Source organism: Sorex fumeus, unplaced genomic scaffold (assembly GCF_029834395.1).
Source record: "Sorex fumeus unplaced genomic scaffold, SorFum_2.1 ptg000009l, whole genome shotgun sequence".
NCBI lineage: Eukaryota > Metazoa > Chordata > Mammalia > Eulipotyphla > Soricidae > Sorex > Sorex fumeus.
The window spans coordinates 30860519-30874460 of record NW_026606066.1 but is presented as its reverse complement, the minus strand read 5'-3'; the positions used below and the strand labels follow the sequence as shown (position 1 = coordinate 30874460).

Genomic DNA, 13942 nt, shown 5'->3' with positions numbered 1-13942 from the left:
CACAGTACAAATTCACACCTTTTCAGATGTCTGCTATCACCTCATACCTACCTACCAACAAAAATCCTCCATCAAGTTCATTGGGCCTCTCAAACCTTTGCTCTATCCCTCAGTACTCACCTTCACCTCTACTACCCTCAGAATTCAAGCATTTGTTTTGGTTTCATTTTTGTTAAGCAAACCATCACTCTTGGTATCTGGATTTTCGATAATAAATGACACATTGTGGAATTTCTTTTCCTTTTCCCCAGTACTTAACACCTCAAAACAACTGTCTTCTGCCAATAATGCCACTGGGCACACAGTAGCAAAATGTGAGCCACTGCTGCCCACTTCCTCCTGATGGGCTTCTTGCATAGTTAACATCATCGCCTCCTTCCACAGGACTTCACTGATCTAGCAGGACCTCTCCCCACCTTCATCTTCTCCTAGTTCTTACTGCTAGCTCATTATTCTTATATTAAGCTTTTAAATTGCAGCTCAAATCATGTCACTTTCCCTCACAGTATTCAATTAATCAGCTTCCCATTACTAAGTACTACCAGAACTAAGAATTCTGAAACGTGCTCAGTTCCTTCACCTTTAAGCTCTCACCTTCTTTCCTGCCATATTCTTAACAATATCTATGATGTACCCCCCATCCAAGAGCATATGTCTTCAATGTTCCAAGAAGCATCTGGTTCTGCTGATTTTGTCTTTTGTTGCTGCTGTTCCTCCTCCATGGATTTTTCCTCCCCATATCTCCAATGTTCTGGGTTCATTCTCAAGGGTGCAGCTGAAAGGACTCGGACACTTAAAACAAGTTTCTTTCTTGGTTCCCTGTTCATTCCTGTTCATATTCTCCCTCTCACCACTCCTTTCTAAGTTCCTCATGGAACTCCTTCCTGGAGTCAACTGTAGAGATTCTCCTGCCACACACTGTCAGCAGTTTTAAACTGTTCCTTTACGGAGCACTTAAAAAAACCTTAAAGTATAGAATAAGGCACATAGGTAGTTCAGAGTGAATTGACAGAGCCAGAACTCTGAGGACAGCACAACCATAAATCACTCCCACGCCTGTGTAAACTTAGAAATTACTTCAATTAGTGGGATTCTCCTATCAGCTGCATTCTCCTGTTACTTTCTGTATTTTGCTTTCATTGTAGCACAGATAGAATTTCAATCTTTACACATACAAAATAACAAAAGGAAAATACAGCATGAAAATACCTCTGGGTTTCTATGATCATTAGAAAATAATGTCTTCCTCCCAAGTTAGAAATGCTCCGTTTCTTTGGTTGTTTAATTTAGAAACCAAGTGAGAGAAATGAGATTTGGATTTTAATTAAAACTTCCATTTTCAGCCAGTGATCCATAGAGAATAAATTTATGTACTAGTACTGTCTAACCTGCAATAAGGGATGTATGACATCACAGATAAACATTGAATTTGTCAAACACCTTGACTGTAGTCGTTATCATTAATATAGGTGAGCTCTGTTAATGATAGTGAGTAGTACCTATGCTTTCTCTTCATGCATATATCTGGGGTTCTCCATGCCTGTTCCTAGAGTTCCCATTTATCACAAAATCCACACAAGCATGTTATTGCATAGCAACAATAAGTATGTACAATGTTTAGTGTTTTTCTTGAACACAGTGTAGCTGAAAGTCAATAGAGTTATGATTATTCTTGTTGCAGGATACTCATTAAGATCTCAGGCAGCCCAGAGTTCCAAATAACATAATTTGGAAAACATTGCCATGAAATACTTGCATCAATTCACATATTTTGGGTTATCAGTACCAAACCACAAATCTAATATCTTCCATGAATGTTTTCCTTGATAATCCTAGTTTAGACAGTACTTAGTTTCATATTTCCAGAGTTGTGAGCAGTGTTTAATATGTACCTGGCAGGCTTGGTGTAGAGGGTGACAAAATATAAAAGATAAAAGATTGTGCTAATTCTTACAGCAATTTTTTTTTTTTTGCTTTTTGGGTCACATCCGGCGATGCTCAGGGGTTACTTCTGGCTCATGCACTCAGGAATTGCTCCTGGCGGTGCTCCGGGGACCATATGGGGTGCTGGGAATTGAACCTGTGTTGGTCATGTTGGCTGCGTGCAAGGCAAATGCCCTACCCACTGTGCTATTGCTCCAGCCCCCAGTTACAGCAATTTTTTAAATGTCATGTTAATATTGAAAGTGGTATAATGGGGAGATTTATAAAATCATCAAACATAAAATTCCTTGTTCAAGTTACTATGGGTAGAATATAAATTACTGTTAGTATTAAGTAGACTTAAACATTTTTTCCAATAACATTCTATAAATAGGAAGTGTGTTTTGTTAAGAAACAGTCTATGAGACAACAAAAAATTGTATAATGACTAGAGTGTTTGCCTTGCATGCGGCTGACTCGGGTTCGATTCCTTAGTCCCTCTCAGAGAGCCTGGAAAGCTACCAAGAGTATCCCGTCTGCACAGCAGAGCCTAGCAAGCTACCCGTGGCGTATTCAGTATTCCAAAAGCAGTAACAACAAGTCTCACAGTGGAAATGTTACTGGTGCCCGCTTGAGCAAATTGATGAACAATGGGAGAACAGTGCTACAATGCTACTATATTTTCAATTCTCAATTTATTTACCATTTTCCTGCTCACTTCCTTGGGTTTAATTTTTTTTTCTGGCACCAAATAACCCTCTGTGACATTAACAGTGAGTTTAGTAGATCAATAGAATTTTATCATGTTGCTTCATTGGTATCCTAGTATAAATTTTGTTCATTACGTGATTATTCACTTTATTTTGTTTTTGCTTTTATTTTGGGGGCCACACCTGGCAGTGCTCAAGATTTAATCCTGGCTCTGTACTCAGGGATCACTCCTGGTGGGCTTGGGGGACCATATGGGGTCCTAGGTGTCGAATCTGTTTCAGCCTCATGCAAGACAAGTGCCCTACCTGCTGTACTATCTCTGAGGCCCCTGATTATTTATGACTTCATGCCTACTCTTGACCCTATGCTTTGTGGCCCAAATACAATCTAGAGTTACTCTGAAACCTAGAGCATCTGTGATTTCTTCCCATGAATGTGATGATTTTACATTAGAACAGGTAAGTCTACCTCCCTGTTGTTCATCACTGGTGTCATTTATCCCTTCTTAATGACTGTCATTCTGTAGGATTTGCTTTGAAACAGAGTGTCTCTTGTTTCTTATTTCCTGCTTTGGTGTTCTTCTAGTTTCAAGGAGAGCATGGAGAAATCATCCTACTCAGACTGGCTGATAAATAACAGTATTGCTGAGCTTGTGGCTTCCACAGGCCTCCCAGTGAACATCAGTGATGCCTACCAGGACCCTCGCTTTGATGCTGAGGTAGGAATTCTTTGGCTGAACTCTTATTGTTCATTTACCACACCTTTAATGATTTACTGGTTGAAGTAAAAAAAGGGATAGCAGATGTATCAACAGCAACCCATGAGTTTTCAGGCAATTCTTGTTCCTGTTCCTCCTAATCCTATTTAAATCAGTTTATTGACTGGCAGAAAAACTTCCTATCTTATCAAATAGACCACCCTGATTTGTGGCAGAATATTAGTCTAAAGGTCTTTTATGTTTTGGTTTATTTTTACATTAAATCTACTCATACACATGTAACACATCGATGTAACACATCATTTTATGTTAATAGTTTATATTAAACTATGAACTATTCAGTAATAAAAATGTGTACTTGACATAATTATTTCCCCATAAATGCTAGAACAAGTATTATATTTTTAAAATTTCCCTCAAGAAACATTAAATTGGTTGGTACTAAACTGGTTGGTACTATTTAATGTTCATTATATAGGCACATTGGACTGATAGTCAGGATATATTAAAACAATCAAAATTCAGAATTGCAGAGGTTTGAATTCTAAAGTAAGAATAAGAAGTATATTTTCTGGGCAATGACGATTCAGTAACTGTGTTTTAAATAGGGGAAAAGTTGGAGCTGTACTTTAGCAAGATCACACTGGCTAGAGACTGTTCTCTAATAAGGAACTCTAAGTCCCTTATTCTTTCCTTTCATTTGTTTGTTTCATTTTGTGTTGAGGCCAACCCAGAGGTGCTCAGGGGTTACTACTGGCTCTATGCTTAGGAATCTCTCCTGGAGGATTCCTTGGGGGACCATTTGGGATACTAGGCATTGAACTCAGGTCGGCAAGATTCAAGACAAGTACCTTACCCGCAGTACTACCCAATGCCCTAAATACCGTATTCTTAATCCTGCAATCGATTGTCTCTAGTATATAAAATAGAACACTCTGGTGGTGGGCAGATTAGAATTGAAGTCTATTTCATAAATTCATTCAATTTAGTGAATAAATAAAGTCCAGATTCCCCAAATGCGCTTTCTCTCTGTGACTCCTTTCCCTGGGCTCCAAGCTCCATGTATCGTCTAGTCATCCTCCAGTAACTAGTTTAGATGCTACTACCCTGGTAATCCTAGTCACTGTCACTGTCACTGTCCTCCCGTTGTTCATCGATTTACTCAAGCGGGCCCAGTAACGTCAGGGCTGGGAATTCTCTCCCCATGCTGACCCACTGTTGTGTAGTGTGTGGTGGGCATGTCTCTCCTAACTGGCCCCATGTTGTCTATATTCCAGCCCTCTTCAACACTCATACATTAAATATGGACTTTAGTTACATTCCAAAGGTTCTTCAGTGCTCCTCAAAAGGAAGCCTACCACATTGGTAGCTGTAGCTAGCAGAGTTGGAATGGTTTGTAGATATCAGTATTTGTATAGTCTTGCACTGTGATTGGGTTGGGACTGACTTTTATGAAATTTTACCTTTTGCTATGTTTCTTTCCTCCATGATTTTAGAGAGAGAATTCCAAAGACAGAGTTCAATACACTCAGTTTTATAAAGAGACATCCACTTGCATTGTACATATAACATCTAGATAAATAAACTTAAGTTTTCAATGCAGAAAGAGAATTATCAAGTCATTATTATAAAATCGACATTATTATAAAGTCAGCATATTAGAGTAGATATCAAAGGAATGGTTCATTCTTATTTCTACATTCTGGCGATAAATTTTATATTGATTACTATAATTCTGCTTAGGGCTTTGATTTGTAAAGTCAAATTCTTAGAGAAGCAAGAAGAATCAGCAAGTGATACTGTTAATATAGTTAAATAAGCATTTGCTGATTGTTTTATTGCAAGATTGAAAGTATTACACTTTTAAAAGTTGATTTATACAACCTATATATAAATGTACACCAGTCATCCTACAAACCGCCCTGACACCACCTCAGATATCGCATTTCAAGCTCTATTACAAAAGTCCCGAAACACGTTCTCAGGGCCTCAAGCCCTCTCTACTTTACAGGCAGACTGTATTCCCCTTTCAAATAAACTCTTGTTTTGCTTTCCTTTTTACCTCCTGTGTCTAGCTCAATTCTTTATCCAAGTTACTAAGAACCTGGATAGATAACCTCTGGCAATAATTATGTCCCTAAGTCATGTGAATTTGCAGTTCATTTATTATTTATTTCCTTTGCTGCAAAGTATTTGGTTGTATGAATAAGCCCCACTTTATTCATCCATTATAATGCACACAAAATCAGTGTTCAGCTATTACATACAATACCAGAACATTCTTCACTGTGTCTTTAAGTGCATATGTATAGGACATTTTTAAGAATGTGTATACCTAGGGTACAGCATGTAGTGCATAGAAAATTTCCACTTATTATTGCTCCTTTTCTTATGAAAACATCACATGCAGCAAACACAATTAATATCTCATGAATTCTTGCTAAATTAACCGATGAACTTGAGTATTCCTTATTCTTGTAGGAAGACTCTTACCATATCTCAACCTGAACTGTGATTATGATGTTTTACATTTTTCCCTTCAGAGTCTATTGCAATAAAGTAGACTGTTCCACTGATTTATAAAAAGAAAAGTCTTTTTAGCAAAAAGGCAACAGTTATTTCTGTGGGACTGGGCATAAAAATTTCATGCTGTGATCCAGTAGTTAGAAGCAATGATGTCTACAGACAGTAAACTCTGTAGGATAAGCTATGACTCTTTCAATCCCCTTTGCCCTATGAAAAAAATTAAGAACACACTTAAACTATCATTATTTCTTGGCCTGTTATCTAAATGCTTTCAACTTGCCTCACAGCTAATATCAGCTTTTAATGAAAATATAAAGATACATTATGCAAAAATTTTACCTTATTTTATGTGGTACTAGAATATAAAGTTACTTTACATTTTTCTTTTTTTGCTGAGAGAATACTGGAAATGAATTAATGCAGATGGAGAGGAGAAAGGGAAGGAAAGAAGAGGGAAGGAGAGGAAAGGAAATGGGAAGTGAAGGATAGGGAAGGAGAGGAAAGGGAAGGGAAGGAAGGGAAGGAGAGGAAGGGGAGGGGATTGGAGGGGAGGGGAGGGAAGGGAAGGGAAGGGAAGGGAAGGGAAGGGAAGGGAAGGGAAGGGAAGGGAAGGGAAGGAGACTTAAGTTGATAACAATGTTGTTTTCTTGACATGATATAGCTTCCTCCCTTCTCAAGAATATTTTGTCTGAGGAACTCAACCGTTAAATATTAGGGACAAACTCAGACCCACACACTTTACTGATCCTTTAAACATATAACTAAAACCCATTTATAGTGCTGTATTTTCTTTATTGATTCATGTGACATACAGTTACAAAGCTTTCATGTTTTATTTTCAGTCATATAATGATTAAACACCCATTCCTACACCAGTGCACATTTTCTACCACCAATGCCCCCCCAGTATCTCCCCCGTTCCCTGCCCCACCATCCCAACCCTCCCCCTGTCTCTATGGCAGACAGTTTCCTCCATACTCTCTCTCTACTTTGGGGCATTATGGTTTGCAATATAGATAGTGTATTTTAATATAACCCTATTATTTATATCCAAACTACGGTATCAATCAAGGCAAAGGTTCAAATCCATATCTCTGTGGCTTAAGACAAAAAGTTGTCTTTGCTCCTGCTAAGTACAACTGGATGTTGCTGTTCAGTGGCCATGGGAAGTGAGATATTCCTTTCCAATGACTCATTCAGGGACTATCCTGTGGATTCTTCAACTCACTCAAACAGTGCCAACCCCAGCCCATCCTCTCCTCTCTATCTTGTAGCTTCTTTTACAGTTGGATTAACATAGAAAGTTTGTCAATTTGGCGATTCGTGCCCATACTATTTTCTGTTAACAAGAGATCATTTATTTAAAAAAAAACAAAAAAACAAGAGATCATTTATTAAGATTGACTTAACCATCCAGTTAAAATCTAACCAAAATGTAGAATTTATAGATATTTCTTATCTTGTCATAACTTCTGGGAAGTCCTTAGACAATATGCCCAAAGATATGCCACAAGAAAGTGAACCTCATTTTGAAATCTCAGTTTTGAAACTGTTGGTCTTCCCTTTGATAAAAGTCACTAAGGAAGTCGACTGTGATATAAACCTCATCCCAGGTGCTGTCGGGCACTTGCTGTGGAGCCTGGAGGACAAGTAATCATAGTCATTCTCCTGCTGGGTATTCTCTTTGTAATTGTGTTAAATATTTAATGGAGTTCCTTCCTTGTAGGGAACAGAGTGGCTCAGGCTTAGTGGGGTGAGCCACAGTGGTTATTTGCTGTACGTCTGCCTGCTTGTGTAGACTCTTAGGTACAATGCCTGCTGGGCTGTATAGTATGCATGACTTTGAGGCCAAATCCCTTGGTTTATGGATAGAAAAACTGGCAAAATGGTTAGAGAAGATATTTATGAAGTCACAGCAAAAATCTCAGGGCTATGAATTCTATAACCTTAAAATCATCATATGTTCATTTTGTCGTAAGACTGTGATTCTTGAAAGGGATTACAGAGAGGGAAATGCCTTCTAAATACAAGTGTATTTACTTATAAAGTTTCAATAAACACCTATGTTCATAGCTTATCATATTACTGGGGTTTGGAATTTTATTAGTTTTTTCCTTCTAGGAGAGTGGGTGGCGTGCTTGACTCCTGAAGACATTGACAGGAGCCTGCTATGTCTATTAATTTTCTGTTATTATAAAACAAATCACCCTTCATCAGTAAGACATTACCTCACCATTTCTGTCAATCAGTAGTCCTGATATAACATAGCTAGTTTCTCTCATTAGTCTCACAAGCTAAAATCAAAGAGTTAGCTGAGAGTGTTCTTGTTAGGATCTTGGCATTCATTTCAGATTCAGTTGGTTGTGGGCAGAATTGGGTTTCTTGCTTTTGAATACTGTGGTTCCTGTTTTCTTACTTCTCTCAGCCAGAAGTCTCATTCAGCATCTTGAGATTCTCCTTAGGTACTAACCACAGAGTCCTTTCACTATATCGTGACTTAGATCATCAAAACCAGCAGGAGACTCTCACTTTAGTTGACTCTGAGGTCAGGATAAACTTACATAGCCACAAGAGGGGTCATCCCATCACCTTTGATCCTTGAATATTCACAGATCCGGCATACCCCGTTCAGAAGAGAGCATAACACCTTCTAGGAGTGCGACACATAAAAGGCATTTTTATAGTTTTACCTAGCACATAATACAAATTAAAATTGAGTCCACATAAAATGTCTCTCTCCAATGAGGCAGTATATATGATAAGGGAAAATAGCCACTCAAAAGAATTCACAAGCCCTTGGGGGCTGAAGCGGATTTGGGTTGGGCATCTGCCTTGCCTGAGGCCAATCCAGGTTTTAGTTCCATATGGTTTTCTGAGCTCCACCAGGAGTGATTCCTGACCAGGTGTACCCCCAAAACAAGCAAACAAAACAAATAGAGAGGGGGAGAGAGAGATCAAGAGAAAGAGAGAGAAAGAGAGAGAGAAATATAGTGGACAAATATACATATTGTACATATTTTTCTAACAGACTCCTCAGATTAACACATTCAAAATAGATCTCACTATCTTTTTTTTCCCTTAAAAGCCTGCTCCTCTTTCTGTTTATCTTGATCTATTAACCTTTTCTGATGCTTTAGAATTTAGAGTTATGATTTTATCATTATCACACATAGAGAATAAGTTCAGTTGGTTCCACCTGAAAAATTTGTATAGAATCTGACCGCTGCTCACCACTCCACTGCTGTTGCCCAGATCTAAGCGATCATTATCTCTGGACTATTTTATGGTTCTAGCCTATTAATCTGTCTCTCTGATTCTCCTCTCCACTCCTTTACCATTCTGTTCTCAGTGCAATATGTATTTAAATTTTAAGTCAGTATAATACCACAAATCTGCTCACAAAATCTTCACTAGAGCCAAAGTCAGAGTCACATTCTTTCAGAGTTTTATCATATCCTAAACAGTTTGACCCTTCCATGTCTAGCCCAGCTTATGCTCACACTTTTCCAGTCACAGGAATCTCTTTATTTGTAGCACATACTACTCATACATTCATTTCAGGGCCTTTGCATTAATCATTTCCTCAGCTGAAATACTCTTCCCTTGATATCTACATGATTCACATTTACCATTTTAGAATCATGAGTCAAGTATTGCTTGTTAGTAAGGCCTGGAACCCTTGCTATTCCCGATGTATTTTATTCTATCCTCCTCTATTCTCTACCCCCTTCATAATTCCTAACACCTTATAAAATATAATTCATTTGTGAAATATTTGTATTGTTTGCCATCTGTTCTTAATTTAAGCTCTGTAAAAGTGTTTTTGTTTTGTTCATTGAAGCCCTTAAAGTAAACCAAAACTGAATTTAGACATTCTCACTGAACCTTGTTTAATGAGCTGTCTATGTTATTTATGAATATACTACAGGTTTATTATGAATGCATTGTATATTTGTAGGAAAATGTCAGTAAAATGTCCTAAATTGTTTATAGCTGCCATCTAGAACTGACAAAATTAGAGATCTTTATTTTACTTAAAAATTTCACCTGCCTTCCTTTATATTATTTTTAAAATATGGAGAAGCTATATTTTATATTATTATATAAAATTGCATTTTACAAAACCATTAAGAGCCTTTTAAAACTATAAGTGATTACTCAAAACCCAGAATTTAAATAATTCAAGATCATCATAGTGTTCCCTTCTCTGTAACAACTGCCTTCTTCCTCCAGTACTTAAGACAAACTTCCAGCCAATGACCAATCCTCCTGGCCCTTCTTTAAACTGTCCTGAGATTAGTCTCATACTATGTTTTTTATCACTTATCACTTAATCACTTAATCCCCGTTATTCATCGATTTACTCGAGCGGGTGCCAGTAACGTCTCCATTCATCCCAATTGCGTGCTAGCGTAGCCCAATGGTATATGTTCATTCTAGGAACATACAGAGCCTCAAACCGGTCATTCGGGGTCTTGACGAAGAAGTCTGACCATCTTGTAGGTGGGCGTCCACGTGATCTTTTGATGTCCCGTGGAATCCAATCAGTAATGGCTCTAGTCCAGAGGTTGTCTGTAAACCTCATTACGTGTCCAGCCCATCTGATTTTTGATGTCTTGGCAAATGAGACAGCGTCCCTGATTCTTGAGCGTTGACGAAGATCAGAACTCCAGATTCTATCTCTCATTTGAGTGATCGTGATATTCCAAGCATAGCTCTTTCGATTCCTCTTTGAGAGACCCGAATAGCGTTCTCATCCTGTTTTCGTAGGGTCCAGGTCTCTGAGGCATATGTTAATGCAGGAAGAACAGTGGAATCAAAGAGATGTGCTCGTAGCTGGAGGTTCTTTGTCCTTTTAGTTATTTCTTCAACGTTCTTGAAGGGATTCCAAGCCACTCTCTTCCTCCTGCACAACTCAGGTGCCAGGTCATTCATCATGTTGATTTCTCGACCTAGGTATATATAACTGTTGCATTCGGAGATGGGGGTTCCGTTGAGAGCGAATGGAGCGTCAGGAACAAGGCTGTTTCTCATAAACATTGTCTTCGTAAGATTCAGCTGTAGTCCGACCTTTCCACATTCACGGTTAAAGTCGTTCAGCATTTGTGCCGCTTGGCTGATGTTTGGTGTTATTAGAACGATGTCATCAGCAAAGCGGAGGTGGTGTAGTTGCTGACCATCTATCTTCACTCCCATGCTTTCCCATTCCAGTCGTCGCATGATGTTCTCGAGGGTGGCACTGAAGAGTTTTGGTGAAATGGTATCACCCTGCCGAACCCCTCTCTTGATATGGATGATTACTTCTTTGTAGAATGGGAAGATCCTGGTAGTGAATCTGCAATAGAGCTCACGAAGGATCCTGATGTATTAAGTTTGTACACCCTGATTGGCTAGGGTTTCCATGACCACTTCCGTCTCAACAGAATCAAAGGCCTTCTTTAAATCAATGAACATTAGACAGAGCGGCATCTTGAACTCCTGAGAAACCTCAATGAGCTTAGTAATCATGTGGATATGGTCAATGGTACTGAATCCTTTTCAGAATCCGGCTTGTTCACATGGTTGTCCTTCATCTAGTGTTCTGCTAATCCTATTCAGGATGACTCGAGTGAACAGTTTGTAGACGACAGACAATAGGCAGATTGGGCGATAGTTGCCAATGTCGTGGATGTCTCCCTTCTTGTATAGTAGTATAGTCCTGCTGGTTTTCCATTGGGATGGAACCTTGCATTCAGACAGGTAGCATGTGAAGAGCTGAGCCAATGTATTGATGAGTACTGATGGTAAGTTCTTCAGGTGTTCAGGTCTGATCTTGTCTGGGCCAGGTGCTCTTTGTTTCTTTACCGACGAGATGGCATGTTGGATTTCGGAAGGGAGAACATTGGGAACGACATATCCATCATGTGGTATATGGTATGTGGGCAAGTGGACGTGGTTATTAAAGAGATCTGAGTAGAAGTCATGAATAATCTTCTCCATTGCCCTTCTGGAAGATGTGATAGATCCATCATGATGTCGGAGGGCAGTCATCTTGGTTTTGTAGTTGGTGAAGGACAGGCGGGCTTTACGAATGCTTTTCCCAGCTTCTGCCTCATCTACCAGTACTGCTGCTCTCCTGTTTTTGAGGTCATCCTTGATGGCTTCTCTGCACTGTTTTGCCAGTTCGGATGTTCGCTTGTGGTTGCCTGAGGCATGTGCCAAGCCACGTTGGCGAATAAGTTCAAGAGTGTTCGAAGAAAGGCAGTTTTTTGTAGTTATCTCTCTCTTGGCATTCCTCGCACAATCATGGAGGTGTTGAATCATTCGATCGTATTCCTCATCAATGTTGTCAATGACGGCATCTTCCCATGTTGCCGCAACAGAGCCAAAGAGCTCCCAGTTGGTGGTCGTTCTGGGAGTCCTCTTCTTAAACCTTGCATTCTTTTCTCCTCATTCTGTGAGGTAGAATTTTGCACGAAGAAGATGGTGGTCTGATCCCGTTTGGAATTTTGGGACAACAACAACATCGGTTAGGCAAAACCGCCGATTGAATATAATGTGGTCTATTTCATTGTGGAATCGTCCATCGGGAGACTCCCATGTCCAACGTTTAGATTCAGCCTTTTGGAACTGTGAGTTCCCATGGAAGGTTTTGGTTGACATGATGAACTCAGTCTGTCACCCTGTTCGTTCCATTCTAGGCCATGGGTCCCGATGTGGAGTTCATCGGCTGATCTTCTTGGTCCTATCGTGGCATTAAAATCACCGACAATGATCTTGTAGAAGGTGTGATCTTCTTTATAGAACTTCTCCAGCTCCATGTAGAACTTCTCAGTTTCTCTTTCACCATAACTGGATGTTGGTGCATAGACAACAAAGATAGAAACTGCCAGTAGTGAGCCACATCTATTCAAGTGTAATCGTCTGATTCGAGTTGTTAGGCATTCGAATGAATCAATGCTCCTGGCTAAGTTTATCTTGACAAGGATACCGACACCACCGACGCCTCTTTTATCACATGTTCCAAGGAACAGTTCTTCTCCAGTGTCGAAAACGGCATGATGTGATTTATGTCTTCTCGTTTCGGTCAGACCAATGATGTCGTACTTGATCTTTCGTGCTTGTACCATAAGGTTTTCAATGGATGCAGTAGATTCCAGCGTACGAGCATTAAAAGTACAGACAATCATTTTTGTTTTTCTTCATTTTGGCAGCCTATTTCTGCCTTGGTATTTTATCAGCCTTTCCTTCCATATCCTTCTCGACTCTGCCATATTCAGGGTTAGGGGATGTTTTTTATATCCCATAAATCAGTACAATCATTCTGTCTGTCCCTCTCCTTCTGATTCATCTCATTCAGTATGATATTTTCCATGTCCATCCATTTATAACTGAATTCCATGACTTCATTTTTCCTGATGACTGCATAGTATTCCATTGTGTAAATGTACCAGTTTCATTATCCAGTTGTCTGTTCTCAGATGCTTGGGTTGTTTCCAAATTTTGGCTATTTCAAATAGTACTGCATTGAACATAGAAATGCAGATGTGGTTGTTTACAGTGTACTTTTGAAGCCCCTGGGTATATTCCCAGAAGTGGTATTGCTGGGTTGTATTGAAGAGCTCAATTTCTAATTTTTTTGAGAAATGCCCATGTTGTTTTCCAAAAAAGGCTGGACCAACAACGAATGAGAATCCCTTTCTCCCTGCCTTTGTGCCAGCACTGGTTGTTCTTGTTATTTTTGATGTGTTCCAGTTTCTGTGATGTAAGATGTTTTCTCATTGTTGTTTGCAAACCATAATGCCCAAGAGGAAAGGGAGAGGGAGATAGAACTGCCTGCCATACTGTCAGGCGGGGGTGGTGAGTGGCGAAAAGGGACCTGGGAACATTGGTGGTGAAAAACTTGCAGTGGTGAGTGGATGGATGTTGGTACATGACTGAAACCCAATCATGAACAGCTTTGTAACTGTGTATCTCAATGAAAATTAAAAATTAATTTTAAAAGGAAAAAATAATGCAAGGTCTAAGTAAATGAACTTTTCTTGCTCCATATTTCTGAGAATTTGAATGGATTCTTTTCTATTG

At 39.2% G+C, this 13942-nt stretch overlaps 1 protein-coding gene across 1 annotated transcript in view; it reads left to right on the top strand.

Annotated features, from left to right (window-relative positions):
- Positions 1-13942, top strand: part of PDE11A (phosphodiesterase 11A) — a 461319-nt gene that overhangs the window by 245796 nt on the left and 201581 nt on the right. Inside the window, exon 6 of the mRNA XM_056110237.1 lies at positions 3220-3352. Coding sequence (XP_055966212.1) covers positions 3220-3352 — 133 coding nt within the window. The remainder of the gene's footprint in view (positions 1-3219; positions 3353-13942) is intronic.